General features: G+C 48.0%; 1 protein-coding gene across 3 annotated transcripts in view; it reads left to right on the top strand.

Annotated features, from left to right (window-relative positions):
- KSR2 (kinase suppressor of ras 2) overlaps nt 1-27,591 on the top strand; it is a gene marked incomplete at its 3' end in the record, with an annotated part of 362,386 nt that overhangs the window by 269,702 nt on the left and 65,093 nt on the right. For all 3 annotated transcript variants that reach the window (XM_081036474.1, XM_081036472.1, XM_081036473.1), the window contains 6 exons: nt 10,642-10,709; nt 13,568-13,686; nt 19,733-19,901; nt 24,037-24,078; nt 24,693-24,765; nt 27,415-27,463. In XM_081036474.1, coding sequence (XP_080892600.1) covers nt 10,642-10,709; nt 13,568-13,686; nt 19,733-19,901; nt 24,037-24,078; nt 24,693-24,765; nt 27,415-27,463 — 520 coding nt within the window. The remainder of the gene's footprint in view (nt 1-10,641; nt 10,710-13,567; nt 13,687-19,732; nt 19,902-24,036; nt 24,079-24,692; nt 24,766-27,414; nt 27,464-27,591) is intronic.

Raw genomic sequence — 27,591 nt, 5'->3', positions numbered from 1 at the left:
TGGAGGCTTGTCCCTGGGTGACTGCCTCACCTCGAGGTGTCAGGGACTAAGCCTCCCCCTCCCCACGGTGGCTCAGAGCCCGGCCTAACTGGTGTAGGTGTGGAAAACACCAGGCCGCTTGCCTCAAGACAGACAGACTCTGTGGGGCAGTTCACGCTCCAGAGCCTCAAGCCAGATCCGGCTGAGACTCGAAGTCACCTGAAGCCACATCCTTGCTGAGCTTCTCCGCCATTTCCTCTCCTGCTTCCCCCACAATGGAATAAGTTTCTCTCACAGAGCTGCCTCTTAAGTCACTTGCAAGAACACCCAACTCAGGATCTGCTCCTAGGGAACTCAACTCGGGACAGTAAAACTAGAGCAGGATCCAGACTCTGGAGCCAGAGAGAGTTAGTTGAGTTCAGGTCCTGGCTCTGCCACTTCCCAGCTGTGTGACTCTAGGAAAGCTCCTAAACCTCTCTGATGGAAAATGAGGCTAATATATTCATTTGATGTGATATGACATGTGAGTTCCCCAATCATGTTAATGACTTGGGGAGTCCTTCAATTTGGAATCGTTAAGTTGTTGAGCATTTCTTTCATTGTAGACATGGATTTCCTATTAGAAATTGTAGATATGGATTTCCTCACCCTAACACCTCAGTGGGGTGAAGGAAGATCAAAGGTCTGGAAAATTGAGCATGTTTCCTACTTTTCTATAGTTCTTGTTCTCCTTCTCTCTTTGGAGATTTTCTGAACCAGCCAACTGGAGACATGTTAAAGGATTTGTGTATCAGGGTTTCTCAGCCTCAGCCCTATCGGTATTTGGGGACAGATAATTGTGTGGGGGCCGTCCTGTGCATTGTAGGAGGTTTAGCAGCAACACTGGGCTTTCCCCCACTAGATGCCAGTAGTCCCCCCATTCCACCCTGGGCTCTGACAACCAGAAAGGTCTCCAGACACTGCTAAATGTTCCTGGGGTGAGGGTGGAGGGCAAAATTGCCCTTGGTGAGAGAACCACTGGTTTATACTCATGGGACAATGGTACGCATTATTCAGTTTAAAATGTCAGCGTTAGACTGCTATTACTAAACTATTCAACAGATTATAGAGCCATCAAACATCTTGGTTTGCCTGGACTCTCCTGGGTTGAACACTATTAAGTCCCATGTGCCAGGTGACTCAGGCTGGTCGAGGCAGATGTATGCTAGTAGAAACATTTTGTGTCCACTTAAGGTCACTGCCCACTTCTGTAGGATTGAGACATAGAAGCATTTCTCTAGAAAGGTAAAGGATGGTGTTTGGAAACCTGAGTTAAGCTGCACAAGATTGCCAGTTAACTCCAGTGGTGTTTTAATGCACTTTATACAAGCCCCCTCTCCTCCTGCCTGCAGTCGCCTGGCTGGACATGCTTACATTTCTTTCTTTCCACAGTAGCTGTCACTGTACTAATTTTTGTTTAAGTGAGCCATATATTCCTTTATCCAGTTTTGCTTTGTTAATGGATCTTTTTGCTTGCATTTCATGCACCCTTTGGTTCTCTATTTGCTCCTATGTCCTCCGAGCCTGTGTTCTTCGAGCAAATACAACGTGTTAGCTGAAAATTTCCTGGTTTTGCAAAATGGCTCCAGGTATAGGTGACGAGGTGATAAGAGTGTGAAGTACCGTGTTTCCCCAAAAGTAAGACCTAAGTGGAAAATAAGCCCTCGCATGAATTTTCCGGATGCTCGTAATATAAAATAAGCTCTACCGTATTTCCCCGGAAATAAGACCGGGTCTTATATTAATTTTTGCTCCGCAAGACGCATTTGGGCTTATTTTATATTACGAGCATCCTAAAAAAATCATGTGAGGGCTTATTTTCCGGTTAGGGCTTACTTCGGGGGAAAGACGGTAAGCCATGGTTGGTTTGAGCCACTGGGCACACTCATTTTCCCAGCTCTTGAAAAACTGGGGGAAATGATGAGCACTGATGTTGCAGCTTCTGCAGAGTTCCTGGAAGCTTCAGGAATTTGTACAACGGGCAGGATATTTGGCAGGATATAATTATGAGCATGCATTTCAGTGATCACCAGCTTGAAGCCCAAACTTACTTTTCCATTAATAGAAGCACTTCAGTGTTTACAATAATCATAATGGGAATTAATGGTCCCTTGTATGCTTTTTTTTTTTTACCTACTATAAGCAAAAATGTGGATCTAATTATAGTTGTGTGTGAGGGATGATATAGGATTCTACTGGAGGCTGAGGGGGGGGGTTGGACGTGATGATGGTGATGATGATATCAGGTGTGGAGGGCTTACTAAATGCCAGACATTTTTTTTTTTATTAGTTTCAGGTGTACAAGACAAGGTACTACTTAGACGTTCATCATTTATATCCCTCACACTGTGAACCCCTCTCCCCCCATCCACTATCCCTCCGACCTCACACTGAACCATCACATTGTATATATAAAATTATAGTTGGCATTCATTAATGTTTAGCTTCTGGTGTACAATGCCATGATCAGGTATCCACAGTATCCCTGAGGTGGTCTCCCAAATAGGACGCATGTCCATCGGATACCCAACAAAATCTTTACAACATTATTGAATACCTTCCCCAAATTAATTTTCAAAAAAACCCTGAGTAAATGCCAGACATTTTGCTGCACACTTTACATTCATGATCTCATTTAATCCTCGCAACAACCATGGAAGGTAGAGTATGTTACTATCTCCCATTTTATAGATGAGGGAACAGAGGCCTTCAGGAGTAGATAGCTGACCCAGACTCTCATGGTGGGTGGCTCTGCCCCTCAAACTCCCTGATCCCTCTGATTCAAGAGTCCCCCAGACTCTTAACCACATTACCTGGGCAAAGGGCCGTCTACACAGTAGGGTGGCAGCAAATACCCGTCCCTACTCTGCTTCGCCTTGAACTAAACAAGCAGAACGGAAGGTGAGATTCTGATCTCAACCTGACGCTGGGCCAGAGCTATTAGTATTTTCCGCAGCCCTCCTCCCACCTGCTACCCTGTCCCATCTTCCTTTCTTGAATAAAAAGATGACACATGGGTCTTTGTGTTCTGTTAAATACCTGCAGGTCCTGGGATCCAAGACGACAATGGTCACTGTCTCTTTTTTGGGGGATATCAGGGGGTGGGGGCTTATCCCCAACCGCTAATAAATCTCCAGCTTCTCTACAGTGGCATATGGAGGAACAGTGCTGGGGATTTCCTGATTATTTTTCATTATGCCGCTGGCGCCTGCAGTCTGATTTATATGTTCATACTCCCCAACTCATTTATGTTATTGGGTTTTTTTTTCGTACTAGTTGTAGGCCAAAGAGTTCAACCCCACTGAGTTGTCAGCAGTGAGGGAAGGGGTGTTTTGATATCCTTCACTGAGAACATACGGAGACATTTCTAGAAGCATTTGGCACAAATAAGAGACCACAGGGGAACCAAAACGAGACAGAACTGCTGGGATGGGCCATTCACCGAAACAAGCCCCACAGCAAAAGGGGTAATGATTTGGTTTAGTGATTTTGCAAGAAGTCTTAAGGGGCACTTCATGCAGTGACCTGGGAAAAGGAAAGCAGAGGCAGGGTCTATGACAGATAGAGAATCGAACTTCATGCCCTTAAATGGTAAATATCTGGGCTGCCGGGGGTGTAGGGGGGTCTTCCCCAAATGTTTATTTAGCCTTCACCTCCCTGTTTAAAAATCCTTCATTGGTTCCCCCTTGCTCTCAGAATAAAAATCCAGTCTCCTGATGAGACTCTGCACTATCCCTTGCTTACCTCTCCTTCCTCGCCTCTCACGACTCCCTTCTTCACGCCCAGAGATGCAGCTTCATTGAGCCATCAGCCTCTGCAGCAGACCCTGTACCACTCAGTGACACATCTTTGCGTCGTCCTGCTTCTGCCTGGATCTTTCTGGCACACCTCTGCTGGCTCTCATTTATTTTTCAGGCTCAGCTCAGTCATCACGTCCTCCAAGAAGCCCTCCCTGACTCCCCTCAAAACCCAAGTGCCACACCCTACCCTTCCCTGTCATTCCATAGAACACACTACGTGGTATTTGTCTACTTACCTGCCTGTGGCCCCGACCGGACTTTCAACTGTTTGAGGATAAGGCTGTTTCTGGGTTGTTCCTTGTTTACACCTCCGGGGCTAGCACAGTGCTTGGCCCCTAGCAAGTGCTCTATAAATATTTGTTGGTGGAGTAGATCTCAAAAGGAGCTTCTGGAGGGAAAGTGGTTCTCACCAACCCAAGGCTCCATAAACCTGATTCCCTTCCAGACAGATCATTTCTAGGAGGCACTTTTGAGGCAATGGGATGAGTGGAAGGATTTTCATGCCCGAAATGATAAGAGATGGGTTTATATACCTCGATGGTAAACTCTTGCTAGGTAGCTGTAAGAAAGATGATTTAAAAAGAAATGCTCCCCCTATTTTATTACACACTCCCTCCTTGCCCCCAGTGCTTCACATAGCACCTGACACAGAGTGGGAAGGCAATACTGTTTTCTGTGTGCGTGAATGAGTGAATTATCCTGACTCTGCCCTTTACTGTCTGTATGATTGGGCTGCTGACTGAGCCTCAGTCTTCTTGACTTTGAAATGGGTGCAACAGTATCCATCACTCACAGCATTGTTGTTCCGAATAGACAGGTTATTGAGAGCGCCTGGCCCCAAATTGGCATTTGCTTCACGTTTCCTCGATTGGATATTAGGGGCCAAGTTTTTAAAACATTCCATTTGCACTCTGTAAGAAAAGGCTGTGTCCTGCTCAGGTGGATTGCAAAGCGAGCTGGAAGGAGAGACGAGAGAAAGTAGGAGAAATCAGGGATGTGGGCTGCTCAGAGCAAACCTTCGATACATTGCTTTGAATCGCCCAGTGAACCATTTGTAATGGACGTGATTGTCTTCACCAGCAAGGGTCTGGCTTGTCCCTCCTCCAGGAAGACTCATTCTGATCTGGGCTGCGTCAGCTCCACAGGGCTGTTGGGGGCAGAGCTCCTCAGAAAGAGGCCCTTTGTCCCCCTAGTTACCCGGGCAAGATCTGTGGAAATCTAGTCTGCATCTAGTCAAATCCCTGTACCCCACCATGTGAGGGAAGGCAGAGAGAAGGGAATGAAGAGAAAGACATATTTCCATTTCACAAACATCAAGGGATGCAATTTATCCAAAATAAAAGTCATTTTTCCAAAAAAAGATTTTGATAGTGACTATTCATGCTCCTACATCAGTAGCGTGTGACAGGTTTTCCCTTCTACTGGTCCTTTCTTTCGTCCCCTCTCTCCCTGCTCTCCAATATTTATTCAGCATGTGATGCACCAGCCCCCAGGCCAGGCACTGAAAGGGGGCTGGGAAAGGGAGCTGCAAAGAGGAGGAAGACCCAGATCCTGCCCTCCAGATAAATTCACATATTTAATTTTCAGACGGAAAAGATGTCTCATTTAGCCAGCAGCTCCTCTGAGGAATAGATGACGTTCCGCGTAAGCAACTTCTCTTGGTAACTGAAGCTTATCCTATTAGCCTTGCAAGTTTAAAGGAAAAAAAAAAAGACCATGTTCAGTGAAAGTTTTAAATAAGTTCAATGAAAGTTTTAAATAAGTTTGCAGGCCGTATGTGGCCCGCCTGGTATTCCCTGTATGCACTCAGTGTGTTTCAGCCTTCCTGGAAGAAACCTTGGCCTGCTGTCTGCCCACAGGGGTGCTCCTTGGTCATTTTCTCTTTTGACACCTGCCGCAGTTTGGCAGATGAGCAACCTGGACGGATGTCTCTTGGTCTGAAAAGGGTGGAATCGTGATTCAAAGTCGGCTTGATTCTGAAGCCCAAGCTTTTCCCCACTTCTGAAACCACGTCCAGTCTTTCCCTGTGCATGGGAACCGCCATCCTAAATCACTGGGCCATGTCTGGGGTGGAAGTTTGTCCCAGGTCATCAGCTGTGCCCTCCCCAGCTCTCCCTTTTCCTCCTTGTGGAACAGAGCACCTGCAGAGCCAAATTCGTTAAAGACTGTGGGCCAAAGAGACACACATGGGACAGTACGCAAAGGGCTTGGTTTTGGTGTGAGAGTTTCCGGACAGACCACATTGTTTTTCTGAACCTCTGGGAACAATCACGGTGTCTCAGGTAGCCCCCCCCCCCCCCCGCCACCGTTTCTACAGAATTTGGGACAGGATTCAAGGGCAAATGGTTGGTTTACTGGAGAGACCATCGCAGGCCACACCAGCGGGGGAGTAGAGGAGTGTGACTGGGGAAGGAAAGGCCGCCAGCACGGGGCCTCAAAGAGCAGTTACGGCGGCGGGTCACTGGGGTGCAATCCCACATTGACACACCCCTGACTTGGCCCACCCAAGAGACAGGGGACTGGGATATTCATCACCCAGTTCCCACCCTGGTTGTTTCTAGGCTCTAGGCACTCCAACCAGCCCTCGTTTGCAGCCAGAGAAAGTCGTCCCGCAGAGGGTCTTAGGGGCTTGCTGTACGAACTAGTGGTAGTAATGGTAAAGATCATAATAAAAAGGATAAGTACCTGCTACTTCAAGTATCTGTCCTAGGTACCTCCCCTGTGACATGTCATCAGCCCTCACTGCAGCCCTGTGAGGCAGCTGCTGTGATTGTCCCAATTTACAGATGAGGAAACTGAGGCTCAGCGCAGATCAGCCACTTGTCCAAGTTGCCACAGTCAGGAAGTGGTGGTGTCAGGACTTGAACCTACGTTTGTTCTGTATGCCATCCTGATCTCATTCCCGCCCTCCCTTTTCGAGGAGGGGGCGCAAAACACTGTATTCTGCAAGATTTGGGCTCCCAGACATCTCTCATCTCGGAAGGAGAATGTATGCCTCTTATACGGTGGTTCACCAGCTCTGGAATACACTTGCTGGAAATTTACATTCACTTACTGCATCAGAACCTTGGAGCGTGAGCCTTGGGGATCTGATTCTGAAGCAGGTGGTCTGCCGATAAAATGGACTCGTATGCTAATAGCTCTTTCTTCCATGGGCAGCGAAGAGGAAAAGTCTAATTTGGGTGGAATCGTATACATTGCCCGCTGGAAAAATGATTTTTCGTAAGTGGGTCATAGTGTGTGTGCATTGTGTACAAGTCTGGCCTGGGTCCCCTACCCCCACCCCTCCAGGGTCTGTGCCATCTCAGCACTAGTCTAATTCTGCCGACTCAATGAGCACATCCTGGAGTGTGGGCTCTAGTTCTTGACAACTGAACCTTCCTGCAAGATGATGAGTCTGGGCAACGGAGCCGGTTCTCTCAGGTGTTCTGTGTGAGCCATGGTTGTGTTCCCGCTCCTAGCACGGCCCTGTGAAGCTTCATCTCCCATCCTGCAGCCAGAGGTGAAGGAGGGCTTTTCCACGACTGCAAGAGAAAGCAACAACGGACCCTGGAGAGGAAAATGCCGGGGGAGACAGGACGTGGGCCGAGGGCACACTGGTGGTCCCACCTGTATGGTGCTGATTTGGACGTGGCCCAAAGGTTACATTAAACTGCTGGTCCCTGCTTGTGGTGCTGCCACGCTCGCAGACGGACTTCTTCAGAGCTGCACGTCATCCTTCCAGCGGGGCTGGTGCGAGAAGACTCATGGGTAGAGGTGGCAGAAAGGAACAGTGCCTTTCTGGAAGCTTCCAGGCTGGAGTCGAGCTACTTCAAACGGGACAGAGTGTAGAAACTTCTTGGGTCGACAGTCAGTGGTTTTCCCAACTCAGGGCTTTCCACATGTCCGTCTGACTGTGCCACAGTCGTCCCAAGCCTCCACGGGCTTCCCAGTGCTGTAGAATCAAATACAGGCTCCTTGCTGGGGCCACCGGAGCTTCTGGCCGCCTCCCTTACCTCATGTCTTCATTGCTCGTGTTGTTCTCTTCATATCGGCCTCCTTGACCTTTGACTGCTGACCCCTGAACCCCCCAGGCTTGATCTTGTCCCCAAACCTTTGTGCCTGCTGAAAGCCCTTCTCTCGTGCCCATCACTCGCCTTCCCATTTCCCTGTATTTTTATTTTTGTGTGTGTGTGTGATCTTAGCACACCTGCAATTACCTGATATCTGTTTACCCATTCCTTATCCCCCCCTCCGTACTCCTAGTGGCTCCAGCTACCTTATTCACTGTGTATCCCAGGACCTGGGGCACAGTAGACCCAGTGAAGTGTTTGTTGAACCAATGAAAGGCTCCTTTTGAATTCAGTAGAGATTCGCATCAGGGTTTTGATGTAACATAGGTTATCTCTCGGGGAGCGGGGCCTTTGTTACAGGTCTGAGAGTCTGGGGGCCTTAGAGAAGAAAAAGACAAAGACAGTCTGCAGTAATGTGGGATTTTTATTTTACTTGTGAAGTCAGGCAACTGTAGGGGGAAGAACAAGGTGACGTCGTAGGTTTGTCCCAAAGATTTTTTGGCTCTGCTGGATATAGACCCCGGAAACTTTCCTCTTTGGTAACTGTCTCCACCCCACCCCCATGATACAAAGCAAGAAAGATGGAGGCTTTGGAGGGATCTGCGCAGTGGTTAGAGCTGGACTGGGGAACTCTGTCTCTTATAGGCTATTTGACCTTGGGAGGGTTATCTAAATTTGCTGAGCCTCAGGTTCTCACTCTGTAAAATGGGGATAACAACAGTTCCTACTGTTTATAGTTGTGACGAGGATGGAATAAGTTGTGTAAAGCAGTGAGAGCATTGTCTGGTACATTGTAAGCACTGCAGAAATGTTAGCTCTTGTTTCTTTCAGAGTCATGCAGTCTTCATGGCATTCATGACCAATGGTACCTCCTAATGTTTTTCAACCATCTTACTACACTTGAACTTGGCCACAAGGCCCAGAGGCGATCTTTTGTTTTCAACTATCGTAGACTTTTGAGTGCCAACAGCTGCCACCTCTCTTTGAAGACCCCAAATTGTCTAAGCCAACTTTTCCCACTCTAACTCAGCCATTTGCTCACCACCTTATTATGATTTTGTCATATTTAAGTAGCAGCCATGCAGGTGTTTATTTACTATTGATGGCCTTTTCAATGTAAATAATGCTTAATGATGAAAATATATCTTATTTTCATGAATGGAAAATCAGCATCACTTGCCGTTAATATAAGGCAACCAGAAAAAGTTGACTTTCAAATGGAAAAAATAAGTGCATTAAATTCTCTGTGGGTACTATTGCCAGTCCAAGTCTGGGACTGGACTTAGCACGTGGTAGAGAGATGCAAAGATGTGTTAGCCCCAAAGATGTGTGAATCCCTCTCTCTGATGCAATCAGAGTGAAGAGGAACTGGAGGTGGACTAACATTTTCATGGCGTGATTTGGCCTTTTTCACGCTGCCGTCATCCCTCCTTGCTCCCCTCTGCACTTCCAGGGGCCCTGGGTCTAACTTTTCTGTATCAGAGAGGAATTCTGAGCCCTTTAGGCCCCTAAAAGACGGAACACAAGAAAAATGGAGGAAATGTGCACCGACATTCCAAAACTATCAGCTGGACCAGTGGTTCTCACACTTGAGTGCATCTGACTCATCTGGAGGGCTTGTTAAAACAGATTGCTGCATCCCGACCCCAGAGTCTCTGATTCATCAGCTCTGGGGCCCAGAAGTTGCATTTCTGAAAAGTTCCCAAATGGTGCTGATGCCGCTGGTCTGAAAACTCTACTTTTGAGAACCACTGCCCTAGCCTAACGGGGAGAATCAATGTGAAGTTTGGCGTTGGAATCCTTCTTTTAAAGAGAACTATCAAATCCCTAGAGGGGAAGGGTGGAGGGCAAATCTAAAGTTTCTACTTCTCTGTATAGAATATTTTAATATTAAACCTCTGAGCAGCCTAAGGGCAACCTCTGGCAAAGATGTTGGCTGTTGGGTTAGGCTACCGTGCACAAAAATTGTAAGGGATGGGATGGGGCACTAATAGAAACTGCCATAGTGTATCCATCCTATTGACATAAAACTCTAAAAGAAAACGTCAAAACCAGTAACTTGGGATTTTTATTATCCTTGTAAAGTCAGGCAATAGAATGAAGAAAACCAAGACATTTTACTCGTAGGCTGGTCTCAAAGGAAGACATTTTGACTCGAAACTCTTAAACTAAATACCTCTAAAACAGTAGTACCTGTTACTAATCTCATCCTAATTGAAAGCCTTGGTCGACTGTCTCCCATAGCTAGAGCCTTTAAGAAAAATGAGAGGCCACATTTTGGTATCACTGATGCAGGTTTTCTGCCAGCACAAGTTAGTTAATCTTAGTTTTACCATCTGTAAAATGGGAATAATAATAATAATACCCTTTTCATAAGGTTGTTATAAAGATCCAGTGGCATAGCATATGTAAAATGTTTAATACAGTGGCTGGCAAAGCATCTTCAAGTAAATGGTAGATGATTATTAGGATTGTATGATAATGATAAAAGCATGACGTAGGCACTGTTAGAGAAACAATTGCCACCCACTCTTGGGCCACACGAGGCTGACTGTAAGAGTGGGATGGCAGCAAACTCTCTCCAGAGTTAATTTCCTGATGCCAAGGATATGCTTTATAAGTAGCTGCCCCGTATTATCTCACATCTTGGTATCCACAGTAGTCAGAACTTTCTGAACCACTGGGGCATTCCATCCATCCATCCATCCATCCGTCCATCCATCCATCCATCCACCTATCCATCCATCCTTCTCTCTCTTTCTCTCTCTCAGGTTAAAGTGCCACAACAAATGCACCAAAGAAGCCCCACCTTGTCATCTCCTCATCATCCACCGAGGAGGTAAGTATTTAACACTTGCTGCCCTGGGGGTAGGAATGGAGTGGGGGCTCCTGCAGGCCACCTGAGATAGCTGTCCCAACCAGGCCAATTCTGGATACCTCCCGATTCCCTGAGTCTTGCTTGTCTCCTTTCTTTCCCTCTGATACTGTTCTCCCTGACATCTGTCGCCTTAATCCACCCTCCCTCGCCTGCAATCCCTGCTCTCCCTATTTCTTGCCCTTATAACTGGTCTCTCTGATACTTTAGCTCCCAGATACATTTCCTCCTTCCTAAGTCTTTTTCTCTCATTCTTGTCTCCTCTCCCAGTTTCCACTCTCCCCTTTTTCCCCGAATACCATTGCTTTTCCTTCCCACTTAAAAAGAGTGCTGGCTGAGTGTTTTTCCATTACGTGCTCTTTAGATTCAATCAATTGACCCTGCAGAAGTGGGCATGGGGAGGGGTCTGGCTTGGACGTGTTGGTTTGGGCCATATGTGCTCTGTCCCCTGGAGCCCTGGGAGTGTCTGGGCCAAACTGTCCAGACGGGGAGGTCGCAGCTACCTTTGGGAGAGCCATTACCAGCTGTCTACTGTAAAAAAGCAAGACCAAGTTAGAGGGAAGGAAAGACCAGAAAGCGAGTCTTTTCCCTGTCTGCCAAAGCTCAATAGGAGACACCTCCGTGGGAAGCCTTGCAGTCCAACTTTCAAAATAGTTGCCCTGATTTTTGTCCTGTGGGGTGTTATCCCCAGACTTTATGATCCACATTGAAGTTCATCCACGGGGGAACTCTCTAGGGTTGTGCTGTTCAATACAGTAGCTACTAGCCACATCTCTTTAAATTTAAATTAATTAAACTGAAATTAAAATAAAACTACTCAGTCACATCAGCCGCATTTCAAGGGCTCGGTAGCCACATGAGGCTACCATATTGCATAGTACAGATAATGAACACTTTCATCAATGTGGAAAGTTCTACTGAGCCTCACTGGTCCAGACCTTTGCTATTCAAAGTGTGGTCCAAGGACCAGCAGCATCGGAACCACTGGGAAGCTTGTTAGAGATGTAAAGCTTCTGGACCCATCCCTGACCTACTGAATCAGAATCTGCATCGTTAACGGGATATGCAGATGATTCCTATGCACATTGAAGTTGAGACGTCCTGCTCTAGAGTAGAAGTTGCAAACTCAGATGGCTTCCAGGGCCAAGCAAGTCCCCTAAATGAGAGAAGCTGGCCAGGGGTTGTGCAAAGTGGAGAGAGAGTCCCAGAGGCGTCTGGAGAGGATAGCCACGCCAGCAACAAAAGTCCCAATAGTTTTATGTGCCATATGCTTATTTTAAAATGTTAGCAGCTTTATTAAACATTTAAGAATTCATGCCACCCCCCATCTATGGGTTCGATGAAGCTAAGGCTCCAACTTGGGGTACAGCAACTTACTAATCAGGAGACTGAGTCCCTCGTCCACCCACTACACCCCTGCCAGCTCCCCCCCTCCCCCTCCCCCCGGCCTTGGTCAGTGCACACTCAGGGGAATCTGCCCTGTTTTAGAATGAACCCAAGGGAAACCTAAAGAAGGAAGCATATTGCTGCCGAAAGTGCTGGGATGTGCTCCAAAACTAACGGGCCACTGGTTTTCGATGATCTTTGCTTTGCTGATCTCCACGAGGAGAGGAAATTGCAAGTGGAGAGAAAGTAAAGTCTTCAGCTCTCTTCTCATACCCTATCCCTCCCCACATACACCCTTCATTAAGAACCATCTGTTCCTTGAACAATTGCATGCACTCAGTGAGCCTATTTACAACCTGAATTCTCACTGCTCTCGAGCCACTGTCATGGACCACCTTCACTGGGGAAATCTCCTGCCACCCCAGTTCCTCTCCCTAGTGGGTTCCTCTGGAGCCCACCTCCCATGTGGAGACCCAAAGCAACCTGCTGGAGAGCGACCCGCTCTCAGAGGTCGATGAAGGGCTCCCTCCTACCCACCTTCACGCCTGTGCCCCATTGGCACATGGGAAACAAATGGAACTTTCCAGAAGTCCACCAGCTTCTTGCTGCTCAGCCTGCCCCCCCCGCCCCCACATCGTTAGTGGGATTTGGAAATATAGTCGGCTTCTATGGTATTGGTGACTCAGGCTAAGCTGAGAGATTAAATCCCCGGGTCAATCCAAAGCTTTAACTTTTCCACCAACACCCCTACCCCACCCCCACAATAAAAAAACAGCTAAGGAGTAACATTGCCAGACATCACATTTGAATTTGAGCTTCTCACTTTTGTTTCTCCCTGTGGTCCCTATAAGTAGTAGAAATAACAAAGGGGAACAGGAAAAGGGGCTTGGATGGTGTGGTTTGGACCAGAAAGCACTTATGTAGCATCTGCCATATGCCCAGATTTTTGTGTGGCCCTAGGAGGGTGCGGAAGGGAAGGCTGGGCGAGCCAAGCCTCTCCTTCGGGGACCTGAGGTGGCTTTGGTTAGGACAAATGTGTTTTCACGTGTGACAGGGCAAGCCTGAGGAATCCCACCAGGAACCAACCATGATCCCAATGCAAAGGTTAGATGGAAACAGGGCTAGGTGGCGATACTGAGCTTGTCCACTAAGTATGGACCCTGAGGAATCGGGAACCTCTTAGATTGCGAAGGAGGTTCAATTTTGAAATGAGCACCAATGTGAAGCAATTATGGCTTTGAGAACAAACAAACAAACTGATCGCTTGTTTTACTATTGTAATTTGTTATTGTTAAGTCACAGATTGACAATATCCTTTTCAGTCTTGGGGCTGGGCCTTGGCGGTGGGGTCTGAGCTGTGCTCTCCTGACATCCCAGTATAAAGCCAGAGTGGTACTTAAGCTCCCACCTTGCTGTTTTTATCCCTACGGATCCAGCAAGGTTGGTCCGGACAGAGTCCGTCCCATGTGACATCAACAACCCTCTGCGAAAGCCACCCCGGTACTCGGACCTGCACATCAGCCAGACGCTCCCCAAAACCAACAAAATCAACAAGGTGAGGCTGGGTCGGGGCATGCTGGGGCTGCCGCTGCAGGAGAGGGGAAGGTTCTGGCGCAGACTTGCTGGATTGATCTGGGAGCATTGCTCTCACCTCCCAGCCCAGCTGGGCTCTCCGAATGCTGTGCGGTTGGTGTTGAGTCAAGCTTGAGGGGCATCCAGCCATCGGTCGAAAGTGAGTATGCCAGGAATCTGTGTGATTTAGGGAGCGGGCACACGGAAATGGGAATGAATGCGTGTGTCCAGGAGGTGCAGTAGGGATAGAGGAGAGCCTGAGAGGGGCTCCTTAGTGGTCCAGACGCTGCACTCTTTGCTCTGTGAGATGTTTCACCATCTGCTGGGATGAGCTTTGCAGATGGTTCTGGGCTTTCTGACACATCTGTTGAATCAAACCACCGAGGGACAGGGATCTATTTCTGAGCTCCTGCTGGAGACTGGGTGGACGGATGTGTGCGGGGGCCTTGAGTGCTGAGCCGTGTAGCCAGTTTGTTTGACTTCCAGCTGGTCCTCAGATGCTGGTCAGCAATGGATCTTTCTTTCCAATCTGGCCTGGAAATTTCCAGTGTAATTTCCACATCTTTGTTGGGTCCGTTGGTCAGACTGCAGCAAAGCTATCCCAGGGATGCTTCCAGCCCCAGGGTAGGAGCCAAAAGTTACGCATGCCAGCAGGTGATTTCTCAAGCGCCACGAGGTTTTCATGCATGGTGTTGAAGGTGGATAAAGTGTGGAGCAACCCAACTGCGTGGCAGGTCACCAGCCTGTGTTCAGGACCTGGGTGAGTTTCGTGATGGCCATGTGATTTCTCACTGGCAAGGCACAGTCTCCCTTCTCTGGCTAGAGGGGGCATGGTCCCCCTCCCCAATCCATTCTCCACACAGCAGCCAGAGTGATTCTTAATGACTATAATTTGAATCACGTCACCCTCTGCTTAAAAACCATCCAGTGGTTTTCTAGTGCATTTAGAAAACTAATCAAACTCCTACTGCAGCCTGCAAGGCCATGCATAATTTGGTCCCTCTCTCTGTCTCTGACTTCCCTTTCCATGCCTCCCTACCAAAGCTCATATGTTCTTTCTCTCTCGTGTTGTCACCCACCATTTTTGCTACCAGATTTCAGTCATTCACCGTCTGGCTCCTTGGGGCATCGTTCCAGCAGTTGAGAACTTGGCCTCTGAAGTTAGGCAAACCTGGCAGCCAGCCTTGGCTTCCTCTAGTTACCACCACCTGAGACTCTGGGCAAATAACTTAATCTCTCTGAGCCTCAGTTTTCCTTTATGTAAAATGGGTATGTTCCAGTTATCTACTGCCTCACAGACAAACCCCTCAAACTTAGTGGTGTACAGCAACAACTTTTTAATTATGCTTGTGGAGTCTGTGGATCAGGGATGAGGAAGGGGTACCGTGGAGACGGTTGGTGTCTGCTCCATGATGTCCAGAGACTCCACTGGGAAAACTCACACCCCTAGGTGTGAATCATCTAGAATAGGCATTGGCAAACTATGCCGTGTAGGCCAAATCCAGTTTATCACCTATTTCTATAAATCAAGTTGTAATGGAACAAGCCACACCCATATTGTCTATGGCTGTTTTCCAGCTACAGTGGCAGAGTTGAGTAGCTCCAACTGAGATCACATGGCTCACAAAGCCCAATATATTTACCATCTGGCCATTTCAAGGAAAAGATTGCAAACCCCTGATCTAGAGGTTCCTTCACTCACATGTCTGGTGCCTGGGCTGGGATGAGTCAAAGACTAGGCTCAGTGGATACTTAATGGGAGTCCTTACCAGGTGGACGTGCCTTGTGGCTTGTACTTCCTCCCAATATGGCTGCTTCAGTGTAGTTGGGCTTTTTACATGGCAGCTCAGGGCTTAAAGAAGGACTGTTTTCGCAAACAAGGTGGGTGCTACATAGGCTTTTATAACCTAGCAGTAAAAGCCGACGCATTGTCTTGGCTGGCCACTAGCCAAGCGTTGGCAGTGTCAGTTCTGTTGTATTCTACTGATGAAAGCAGTCCCAGCCTACTCCAGTTCATGGGGAGGAAGCATAGATTCCCACCCCATTGGTGGGAAGAGTCCAAGGAATTTGTGGCCCTGTTTAGAAATGTCTGTGGTGGGTAATAAAAACACCAACCTCATAGGGTTGTTGTGGGAACAAAATGAAATCAACATTAAAAGCACTTAGTACCATTCCTTGGCACATGGTAAGTGTCAGGTACATTCTAGCTAACCATCAGCTTAAATCTTGGGGCTTCCAATGAAAATCTGAGGCTGGGTCCAAATTACATTTATGTAGGTCTCTAGGAGAGGGGATCCCCACCTCTGGAAGGGATGAAGGGCTTGAATGGGGAGGCTCCTGGGAAGTAACTGTGCATGCCTGTAACCCATCCTTTCCTTTGTGACATCTTTGGGGGACAAGGAGCTCAGAGCCATCTCAAAACCTCTCTCTCTCTGGCTTTATATGCACAGTGAGCCTTTTGGTGTCAGATGGGACACAAATACGGGTCAGATAGATCAATGGCTGTGACATTGTTCTGCTTGTCTGCCAGCAGGGGAATTTGATAAGAGAAATAAATTAACCTCTATTTAGAGAGCAGCTTTGACATGAAGGTGGACATGATCTATCTTAGGGCTGGGTTGTTTTTTTCCCTCTTTCTCTTCTCACCGCTTCACATAGATTCTTTTTGTCAGGCAGTGATGTGGTTAGTGCAATAGATTTCTGAGCCAATTTGGTCTGGAGATTTCCTTTTCGTTGCTGTCTGTCTCCTCTCCTGTGTAGCTCAGTCAATCCAGGTTCGCAGAGGCCCAGCTTTTTCACCCAGCGTAATGGGTAAAGTGTATATTTTGGAGTCAGAAGGCTTGAAACTTGGTTCCTTCACTTTTTTATGTGATCAGAGCAAGATCGCTCTGCCTTGGTTTCCCCTCTGTAAAATGGGCAGAATAATAGGAGTTATTGTTGGGATTGTGGAGAGGATCGTATGCAGTGATATGTGTAAAGAATTGAGTCCAACACTGGGTACTCAGGGCATGGAAATAACTAGATGAGGAGGAAGACAGAGAATGAGGAAGAGGAAGGGGGACAGAAAGAGGATTAACAAGAGGAAAGAGGAAGGAAGAAGAAAGGGAAGAGGAAGGGGGAGGTGGAGAGGAAGAGGAGGAGAAGGAAGAATAGGAGAAAGAAAGAAGAGGCAGAAGGAGGAAGAGTAAGAGAAGGAGGGAGACAGAGAATAAAGAATAAGGAAGAGGAGAAAGAAGATGGAGGAGGAAGAGATGAAGGAGATGGAGATGTAGGAGGAGGAGGATGGAGGGGATGCAGGAGGAAGAGAAGATGTAGGAGGAGGAGATGCAGGAGGAGATGCAGGAGGAAAAGGAGATGCAGGAGTAGATGCAGGAGGAGAAGGAGATGCAGGAGGAAGAGGATGGAAGGAATGGAGGAGAAAGACGACGAGGTTGACGATGAAGCAGCAGCCTCTGCCAGCTCCTCAGGAGATCAGTCTCCACACTGTGCTTCCACATCAAGGCATCAAAACCCCCACGTGCAGTGGTGCCCATGCTGACGGTTGGCCTGCTGCAGTGGGCTACTGAAGTGGCTGCATGCTGGCTTGCTCTTTTCAGTTGGTTGTAAGGAACAGAGACCCACCTAGACTAGCTCAGCAAATAGAATTGTCTATTACAAGGATAGGCATGGGGCAATGAGAGGAAGGGAAATCATAGCTTAGGATCTGGGCCTCATGAAACTAGACATGGAGGACAGTCTTGTGCTCGGGCCAACTCCCCAGACCTGCAGCGAGACCATGAGTCACTGTCCGTCATGACTATGACCCGGCTGCTCTGGTCCATTACTGTTGTCCAGCGTCCTCATCCTCTATTCTCATTTTTTTCTCTATGTCATTGCATCTGCCACCATATGGTTCCTCCTCCTCATACCCTCAGCTTGTTTTCTGGCTATTGTGTCTCCTCGGTTCTCTTTATATCTCCTCTCCTCTCCACCTGTCGTCCTGATGCTTTCTACTATTCTTTCTATTGGCCCCGCTCATCTTTTCACTCCATTTCATAGGTCACTGACCAGTTGCCATTGTGTCCTGACCCACGGTTCTGTGTTGGGGGTGGGCTATGGAGGTCACAAAACATGTGTGGCTGTTTAGGACTGTCCATTCACCAAAGTCTAGTGGGTCAGAGGGTGGAGACGATTCCTTAGGAAAAGCCCACCAGAGAGCCAGTTACGATCACCGCCACGTCCAACTCAGTGCACAGCTGTGGGAATGGCGATTCTGGGATGTGAATGTGCTTCTGTTTGATTTCCAGGGTCAAATGTGAGTTTTGTGTTACTTGGCACAACCTTGTGTTTCTGCTTCTGGACTGGGGGCTGGGACCTGGGCCACTCACTCACTGTATGACTCCAAGTCACCCCCACTCTGAGTCTCAGTGTCCCCATCTGCAGAATGAAGGGGTTGAACTGGATGGTCTCTGAAGGGTGTTTCCATATCTTAGCAGTGCTCAGGAAGAGAAATTATGCATTAGCCATGCCCTACATGACCTGGTAGAGTTTGAGTTTCCCTCCGACGGAACACAACCTTCAGTGGCTGGTCCCATTGGGACACAGGTCTGGGTCTGACCTGATGAGGGAACTTCCCCCCGTGTCGTAGCACTTCTTCCAGGGAAAGTGGGCACCATATATAGCTGTCTCTTTTAATGACTGTTTGTTCACATCAACCCTGAACGACACAGGTGAGAATAACCTGATTCCTACCCTCAAGAAGGTAGACATAATTCATTTCTCCATAAAGACAATTGCTCCTCTCTCCTTCCTTTTCATTCATTCATTCATTCATTCATTCATTCATTCAACATTTATTAGCCACCTCTTATATTTTGTTTTGGTGCTAAGTTCTGCAGATTCCAAGATGAATAAGGCAGTCTAGTAGGAGGAGATGGCTCTTCTGCCTTCCTCTAACTCTCCTTCTTTCCACCCTTCCTCCCTTCATTTCTTTATTTCGTTTTTCCTTTGTCTAGCATGCATTTATGGAAAGACCACACTGTCTGTGCCTGGCACATCGTTACTCTGGATCCTGCTTATATTTGTTTCCTGGAGCTACTGTAACAAATGACTACCACCTGGGTAGCTAAAACATCAGACATTTATTTTCTCACAGTTCTGGAGCCCAGAAGCCTGAAGGCAAGGTGTTGGTGCTGGCAGGGCGGGTTCCTTCTGGAGGCTCTGAGGGAGAATCCATTCCATGCCTCTCTCTCACCTTCGGCAGCTCTGGCAATCCTTGGCTTGTAGAAGCATCAGTCCGATGTCTACCTCCGTCTTCACTTGACATTTTCCTCCATGTCTGTCTCTCCTTTTCTGTTTCTTCTAAGGACCCTTGACCTTGGATTTAGGGCCCTCCCTAATCCAGGATGATCTCCTCTCAAGATACTTACCTTAATTACATCTGCGAAGACCTTCTTCCAAATGGAGTCCCATTCGGAGGTTCCAGGGGGACGTCTTTTGGGGGACGCTGTTTAACCCACTACCTGGCTCCTGACCTCACCCCCACCAGGGCCCTTCTGGGGGGGCACATACGGATGCTGTCGTCATCTTTGCTTTCCAGCAGGTTCGGGGGTGAGGAGAGGCAGAGCTGGTTCCAACTGAGATGCAAGGGAGTATGCTGGAGGCTTGTCTTAGGCGCTCTCTCGTGAGCTGTTGGGCTGTTGGTTCTTTAATAAACACTCAGGAGGAGAGGTGTTGAGGGGGAGGAGCACTCTGGCCACCTCAGCGTGGGACTTTTCAAAATCAAAGAAGCACAGGGAGCATGGCTTTCATTACGTGGTAACCTTTCGCTCTGGGGTCCAGACAGTGGATGGGAATCTGACTCCAGAACCTGCTCCTTCCACAGCTGGACGCAACCTGGTGGGGATGACGAAGAGGCGGGATTTTGGCCGGCTCTGGGGTTAGGGAAAGGAGGGCCAAGGATGCTGGGGTGAGGTCTTGTACTGCTCAGCTCACTCTCACTGCTGTGTCTCTGTTTCCTGCCTGTCCCCTGCCCTGTTTTCTTCCTGCAGGACCATATCCCTGTCCCTTACCAGCCAGACTCTAGCAGCAATCCCTCGTCCACGACGTCCTCCACGCCCTCCTCACCGGCACCCCCTCTCCCTCCCAGTGCCACGCCACCTTCTCCCCTGCACCCATCCCCACAGTGCACGAGGCAGCAGAAGAACTTCAACCTGCCAGGTATCTCTGTGCTTGGGGAGTCAAGGGGTTTGTTGGGTTCATGCCAGTGTCATTTGGGGGCCTGTCTATGCTTGAAGGCAATGGGTTAAAGGCATGTGGCTTGAGTCTTACCATACTTAGAGCATTTGTCACATATTACCTTACTTGATCTTTAGAGTAGCCAGGAGGTAACTGGTATCAGCTCCATTTTACAGATGAGGAAACTGAGGCGCTGAGAGGTACAGGGACTCTCAGAGACGCTATCGCTCGGTAAGCAACAACTCAGTGTCTCCACCTAAGTCTAAGTCATGGGGCACCTTCTGCCCTGGAGTTGGCAGTTGTCTTAAGAGCTAAATCCCTCAAAATCGGCAGCAGGATCCTGTGCCCAGGACCTCAGGGGCCACGCCCCTGGGCAGCGCTGCATTCCGAGTCACTCTGGATGTCAGGCTAGGGCTCTGAATGAGCGGGCTGGAGTTCTGGATTCAGTATCCAGCTCTGTCATGTCCCTGCCTTGGAAGCTCTGCTTTCTTCAGCTTTCTCATATCTGACATGGGTGGGTGACGGGACCCCAAAGGTTCTCCTAGCTCACGAATTCCCCACTGAGGTTCGTGCACATACCAGGGCTGCAGTTTTTCCCTTTGCAAATTGTCTCCTGGCCGTCAGACTGCATTCCTCCCTTCGTTTCCTTGACACATATTTATTGAGCATTTACTGTGTACCAGGCACTGTGTACAACAGAGCAGTGCACAAACCGGACGTGCCCTGTAGGAGCTTCTGTGGCTGCTATAACAAAGTACTACCAGCTCAGTGGCCCAAAACAGCGCCGATGTATTATCTTACACTTCTGGAGCTCACAAGTCCAAACTCTGTTTCACTGGGCTAAAAATCAAAGTGTTACCAGGACTACTTTCTTCCGGAGAGTCTAGGGAAGAATCCATTTCCTTGTCTTTTCTCAGCTTCTAGCGAGTACCAGCATTCCTTGGCTTGGGGCCCCATATCACTCCAACTTCTGCTTCCATCATCACCTCTCCTTTTCTGACTCTCTCTCTCTGCCTTTGATCCTCCTGCCTCCCTCTGATAAGGACTCTTGTGATTACATGTAGGACCCACCCAGAGAATCCAGAATAATCTCCCCATCTCAAGATCCTTAATTTAGTCACATCTGAAAGTCCCTTTTGCCATGTAAAGTAATGTATTCACAGTTTCCAGGGATGAGGACATGGGCCTAGGTGGGGGAAGCCTTATTCTGCCTATCACGGTCTCTCTTCTCATGGAATTTGTAGCTTAGTGGGAGACACAGGTGTGAACCAAGCAAACATACACAGGAAAATGGAATTATAAATTGGCCCAAGTGTTATGCAGGGAGAGAGCCGTGCTATGAGTGAATTCAAGACACGAACCGGCATAAGTTGAAAGATCAAAGGTAGCTGAGTCGCAGAGGCGGTAGAGTTGTCCAGGCAGAGAGAGGGGAGCGCATGCAAAAGCCCGGCCACAGAAAAGAGCTGAAAAACTGTCCCAGTAGCCTGAGTGCCGTGAACAAGGGGAAATGGCACCAAGTATGACTCAGAGCTGCAGGGGTGAGGCTTGGCAGGGCTTTGTAGGCTGTGGCAGGAATTTAGATTTTATTTAAGACCAAATGGGAGGCGATGGAGAGGTTGAGGCAGGGGGATGAGGTGGTCCTACTTCCTTCTAGAGTCTTCCTTTCAGAGGACCGCTCAGGGTGCTCTCTGGGGAGGCCGTAGGGAGAGAGTGGGGACTGCAGAGTGCAAGTGGCTTCAAAGTGGCCTCCTGATCTCTCTGACTTCTGGTCACCTGAAAAGTGCCAGTGTCCAAGTCCTCTTGACGCCAGAGAGCGAGGAGCCACCAGCTCTCCTGAGCAGGCCACTCGGGTTCATTCGCTGCCCCTTGAAGCCACTTCTCGTTGGTGTCTGTCATCAGTGAGAACAGGGCTCATAGGGATATGTCTCCTCTCTGGCCCCTCCCTCCCTTTGGTCATCAGGAACAGCTGTTCTCCCACACACAGGGTTCGTGGGGTCGATGAGTAGCTGACTCTGTGCGTGCAGACATTTGCCGGGTGTCCCATTGCCTGACACCTGTCCCTTCTCAGAGCAGGACTTCTTCTCCACTGCCCAGCCCCTCCTCTTCCGAAGACTATAACTGCCAGCAACCCTTTTCTGCAGACACTGAATCCCCCATTCCAGTTGGGAAGGGATGAGATCAGCTAAGCCTCTTGAGAACCCTGGCTAGTTTTTCTTCTTTTAATTTTAGCCCCTTGTTGACAGCAAAATGTCTGCGTGCAATGAAAAAAAAAAAAAAAAAAAAGCCTAGGTTACCTAACAGAAGAAAAGTCCCAGAAAATCATGGAAGTGGGTTTTCTTTTAAAGCTTTGTTGTGTGACCTTGAATGAGTTGCTGCTCATCCTGGGCACCTCGTTATCCAGAATCAAAAATGCATCCATTTGGATGCCAACTGTCCACGCTGTTTGGGAATTGCTACGCTCAAAGAGAGTTGATTCATTCAACAGAAGTCGTGAATCCACGGGTAGAAGGCACCAAACGAGGTGCTTGGGGTCCTGAGATGCCAGGACTTGCTCTCTATCCTGGAGGAATTTATAAATCAATTCCAACCTCAGGGGCAGCTAACGGCTTCTTAGCTCTTTGAAACTATCCGATGGTCTCTTAATTAAGACTTATTCTTGTCTATTAGTTAAGGGAGCTTAGAATACATATTCCACACCTACCAGGCACTCTTACGGCATGATGAGCTCAGCCCTGTAAGGGAGAGACTATTATTATCCATCCCCATTGCACACATGTGGAAACTGAGACTTGCAGAGAGATGGCTAAGCTTTTACAAGCAGCCAAAGGAAGAAAAAGGATTCAACCAGGATCAGTTTCTAGACCCCAAGCTCAGAAACGCTATGCTAATTCTTGGTGACTTGTCCAAGAATTGGACAAGTTGTGACGTGTCCCTAAATGAATAAAATTGTTTCTGGATGTATATTTGTCAATTCAGACTCATATCTGACCCCATCCTTCCTCACTTCCTTTACTGGGGGACATAAAGCTCTGTGTGACTTGTCCACTGCCCCTGGCACCCCGTGTCCCCCCCGCTCCAGGCCCTCTACCCCACTAGAGTAAGTGACAACATTAGAAACCTGAGGATGGTCTGCAAGAGCTGGCCGCTGGGGTCTGGAGCGGAAGTAAAATGAATTGTAGGAGAATCAGCCGTGAAACTGAGGAAATGCCCTTCAAATAATTTCCTCCTGACTGTGGTGCTTAATCCATACTGTGGTAGGCAGAATCACGGTCCCTGAAAGATGACCGTGTTCTAATCTTGGGATCTGTGAATATGTTACTTTATGTGGCAAAAGGAATTTTGCAGCTGTGACTAAGTTAAGAATCTTGAGATGGGAGATTATCCTGGATTATCGGGGTGGACTCTAAATGTGATCACACGGGTCCTTATAAAAGGGAGGCAATGTCAGGACAGAAGCAGAGATTGGAGTGATGGGGCTGTGAGCCAAGAAATTCGGGCAGCTCTAACAGCCAGAAAAGGCAAGGAACGGATTCTCCTTTAGAGTTTCCAGAAAGAACCGGCCCTGCGGACAATCTGATATTTAGCCGTAGGACTTATTTCAGACTTCTGCCCTCCAGAACTGTCAGAGAATAAATTTGTGTTGTTTTAAGCTACCATGGGTGTGGTAATGTGTTACAGCAGCAACAAGAAAACTATTACAACGCTCAGTGCAGCAAAACACAGGAAGCTCATCAAGGTTTTTTTGTTTTTGCTTAAAGCCACGGTAATCACCGCCAAAAGGGGGAAAAATTAATATTTGAGATTATGGCTCTATAGATATTTTTCTGCATGTGTGTTCCTGTTCATTTACCAAAAATGGAATTGTGCTCAGGGTGACTCTCTGAGTTGGGGTGCTCTGTTTTCAGGGAGCATCAAATGGGAGGGTTGACTTAGCTCTTTAGATCTCTAGCTTCTTCACACATATTCTCAGTCCTTTGGAATGTGGGGTGTCTGCGGAAGTCTGAAAACCCTCGAGAGTGAGCAGAGAACCCATCTGGTGGCTGTGGGAGTCCAATTGGGTACCCGAAGGGGCAGCCCCATGGTGGCACTCACTCTGGTGTTTTCTTTCTCTCACCAGCGTCCCACTACTACAAATACAAGCAGCAGTTTATCTTCCCAGGTGAGTCTTGTGTGAACTCAGTCCCTCTGAGGGAGCTCGCTGATGTGCAGGAGTGGCTGGAATGGACGGGGCAAATACTGGGGCAGACAAGCTCACAGAGGACGGTGGGAATCACCACACTGTAGGATGAGGGCTGGACATGGCAAAGGAAAGCATGGGAGGTATCAAGGCACAGCAGAAAGGCCCGAGAGGGTGGTCTGCAGAGAAGGATGGGCAAGGGTAGGAGCGGTCCAGAGCCACGTGGCAGATGGTCAGAGGGGCTTCAGTTGGGCACTAGGAGACGTGAAACCGAATGGCCTCATCCTTCCAAAGGGAATTCAGGAGTGAGGAGGATTCGGAGATGACCAGTGGGTGCTTCAGGCCAGAGGCTTGGGGGTTCTGGCAGCCCCCGGGTGACAATAGGGGATTTTAGTCAGGATGTCATTTAGAACACAGGTGCATCTAAGTGGGTGAAGTTCAAGTAGTTGAGGAAGAGAGAGAGGGGATTGGCCAGCCCCAGCGATGTATGATCTGGTAGGAAGTTACTAGCTGCTAGCATCTTCCAGAAGTCGGGCCTTTGGGGGTGGTTGTGGACCCCATGTTTGTTTACTGACTGTCTACTCTGTGGCTTTCAGATGTGGTGCCAGTGCCAGAGACGCCGACCCAGGCGCCCCAGGTCATCCTGCATCCAGTGACCTCGAATCCAATGTAAGTTGGAACAGAGACCTCCTTCCTCTGCCCTAGCCCTTCAGGCTGCTCACGATCTCTATCTTCTTTCTTCCTCTTCGTGGAATTGATGGGTTGGGAGACAGGGGCATATATACGGGGACAGAGAAACATAGGTCATGACTCAGGCAATGAGAGGGAGAGTATGACAGCCTGGGCCACCAGAGGCAATGCAGGCCCCCAGGAGTCAGCTCTGCCTTACGTAGCTGGCCCTGCCTGTCACGTGTGATTTCCAGGGGCCAGACCATTTCCTCAGGACCCCCCGACCCTCCTATGATCAGAAAGGCAACTTGTCCCAGGCTATAGCTAGAGCTTAATAGGAGGGCAGTTATTCTATGTCATTGTCCCCCTTTTAAAAAGTATAATGTAAGTTTATACCAGGGATCAGCAAGTTACAGCCTATGGGGACAAATCCAACTTGCCACATGCTTTTATAAATAAAGTTTTATTGGAACACAGCCACGCCCATTTGTTTCCAACGTGCTGTCTATGGTGGTTTTCAGACTCCAACAGCAGAGTTGAATAGTTGTAACAGACACCATATGGCCCACATTGTCTAAAATACTTACTATCTGGCCCTTTACAGAACAAGTTTGCTAACCTCTGGTTTATACCATTATAAAAATAATATAAGCAAATTTGGGAAAATTTGGACTATTCTGTAAAAAGAGAAAGGAAAAATAATCATCACGTATAATCACGCTGCTCTTAGATGTGTCCTCTTTCTAGTCAGAGTGTACTTATTATCCACAATATGCACAGTTTCCATCCCTCTTTTTCATCCATTTAATGCTATAACTTTGCATTATCCATATTATTCCAGACTCTTTATACACATTGTTTTTAATGGCTGTAAAAATACCGTATCAATGTGAAATAATTCCCTTAACCATTTCCCTGTCGCTGGAACTTACCTCTTCCCTTGTTTCACTGTCGTAAACAACACCTTGAGGGACATCTCTGAGTGTGGCGTCTTTAGCATTCTTAGGATGCCTCTTTCCAGGTGGTCTGTTGCTGATGCAGCCCAAGTGAAATCACCTTCCTTAACTTCTTTGCTTGTGACCAAAGTGTGAGGCATGCAAGGGAGGAGTTAATTTAGATTTAACTGCTTTCCCAATTCAATGCTTTTGCCTAGTCGGTGTTCCCTCCGACTGCTTAGCTGCGGCGTCCTTTCTGACCTGCTTTAGGGACTTGGTTAAAGACCCACATGGTACATCTCTGAAATCAAAAAAAGCAGCAGTTTGCCAGCGGGTATTGTGCTGACATGTAGCTCAGGATCATTTCTCGGCTGTGCATAAACCAATTCCACAATTTGTGTAAGACGAACTCCAGGTTATTAACTGGCAGTCAGGGAGTGCCAGCGAAAAACAGAGTTAATAACTGCCTGCGATCTGCTTAAATGTGCGTGGAGTGATGGGAACTAACTCTTTGCAGAAGGGAAATAATTTAATCGCCCCGGCTGCGGTAATCACGCCTTGATACAAGCTGAGGAAGGTTCCCACTTTGTAGGTGTGTGAGGAGAGCCTTCAGCTGCATTGTTCCACCCCAGTCTCCCCCAGGGGGTCAAGTTCCCAGCGTATCAGCTGTCACTGTGTGGTTTCATTCCTCCTTCCCAGCCTATACTATAAATAATTGGTGAATCTAATGGCAAATGCCACTTTGTGACCGTCCCTCCTTTCTCCTTCTTTTAGTTCTTACATTCTTTCAGACTCCCTCTCACCAGGGGCCCCTCCAGCAAGCAGACTGACTCTGTCTGCAGGGTCAGCAGCTTCCTGGGGTCTGAGGCTCAGGATAGGGAAGGCCCCCCCATAGGAGGAGGTAGGTAGGGGGAAACTGCTAAGCTCGGAAAATAGTAAGGGGGCATAGTATCCATAGTGATTGCTTCCTCCCACCAGTTCCAGATCACCCCATAAACACATGCACGTCATCGACTCTAAAGCATACCCCTGAAAAAAGCCTTTAACACACACTGTGTCCCACGTCCCCATCACATACCACGTACTCCAACATTCCCTTCTCATCCCCATTACATACCCCACGACACCATCAACGTATGTCATGTCCCCCGTATCCCCAGTATGTACACTCAACTCACATGCACAGAACAACTCCTGCACAGAGACCATCCCATAATACACCCCAGTACTTGATATATATATACTTAGTACTGCAAACTGAATGAATGAATGAATGAGTGAATGAATGAACAAACGAGTGGGCAAACAAACAAATGAACGCTAGGTTCCTTCTAAAAGATCCTGATTTTGAGTGAACTGTAGAGATCTGATGAATTCTTTCCTAGGGTACACGTAGAGCTCTGAGGATTCTTCCACTCGTGGCATTTAGGCCAGTTTATAAGGAAGCTACTAGATTAGTAGAAACCAGAGCAATAAAGAAAAATGAGCCCTGAGCAACCCCCCCAAAAATCTATTTAAAACAGTGCCCTTGCACACTGCTTCTTTGTGGCAAGGTTATGGATTGTTTCAGACACACGCATTGAAGTGAAATTGGAGATAAAGGTTTGGTGGCAAGGACTTCTCATTTGGGGACTCTTCCTAGAGGGATAAACTCAGTACATGGACCCACCTTTGCACCCAGGGGTCACGTTTATTTTTCTTTCTTTCTTCAAAGCTTGGAAGGAAATCCATTACTTCAAATTGAAGTGGAGCCAACCTCAGAGGTGAGAACTGAAGAGTGGCGAAGCAACTTTTTCCAACAAAGCCAAGTGATGTCTTTGATGACGCAGAGGGCTTGGGGCGGCCTGGGGGTGCAAGGGCCCTGAGTGATGGATGTTCTAAGTCTGGGACA

This window comes from Rhinolophus hipposideros (genome assembly GCF_964194185.1).
Source record: "Rhinolophus hipposideros genome assembly, chromosome: 24".
Lineage (NCBI taxonomy): Eukaryota > Metazoa > Chordata > Mammalia > Chiroptera > Rhinolophidae > Rhinolophus > Rhinolophus hipposideros.
The sequence above is the reverse complement of the archived record's forward strand: the minus strand, read 5'-3'. Positions and strand labels throughout refer to the sequence as shown.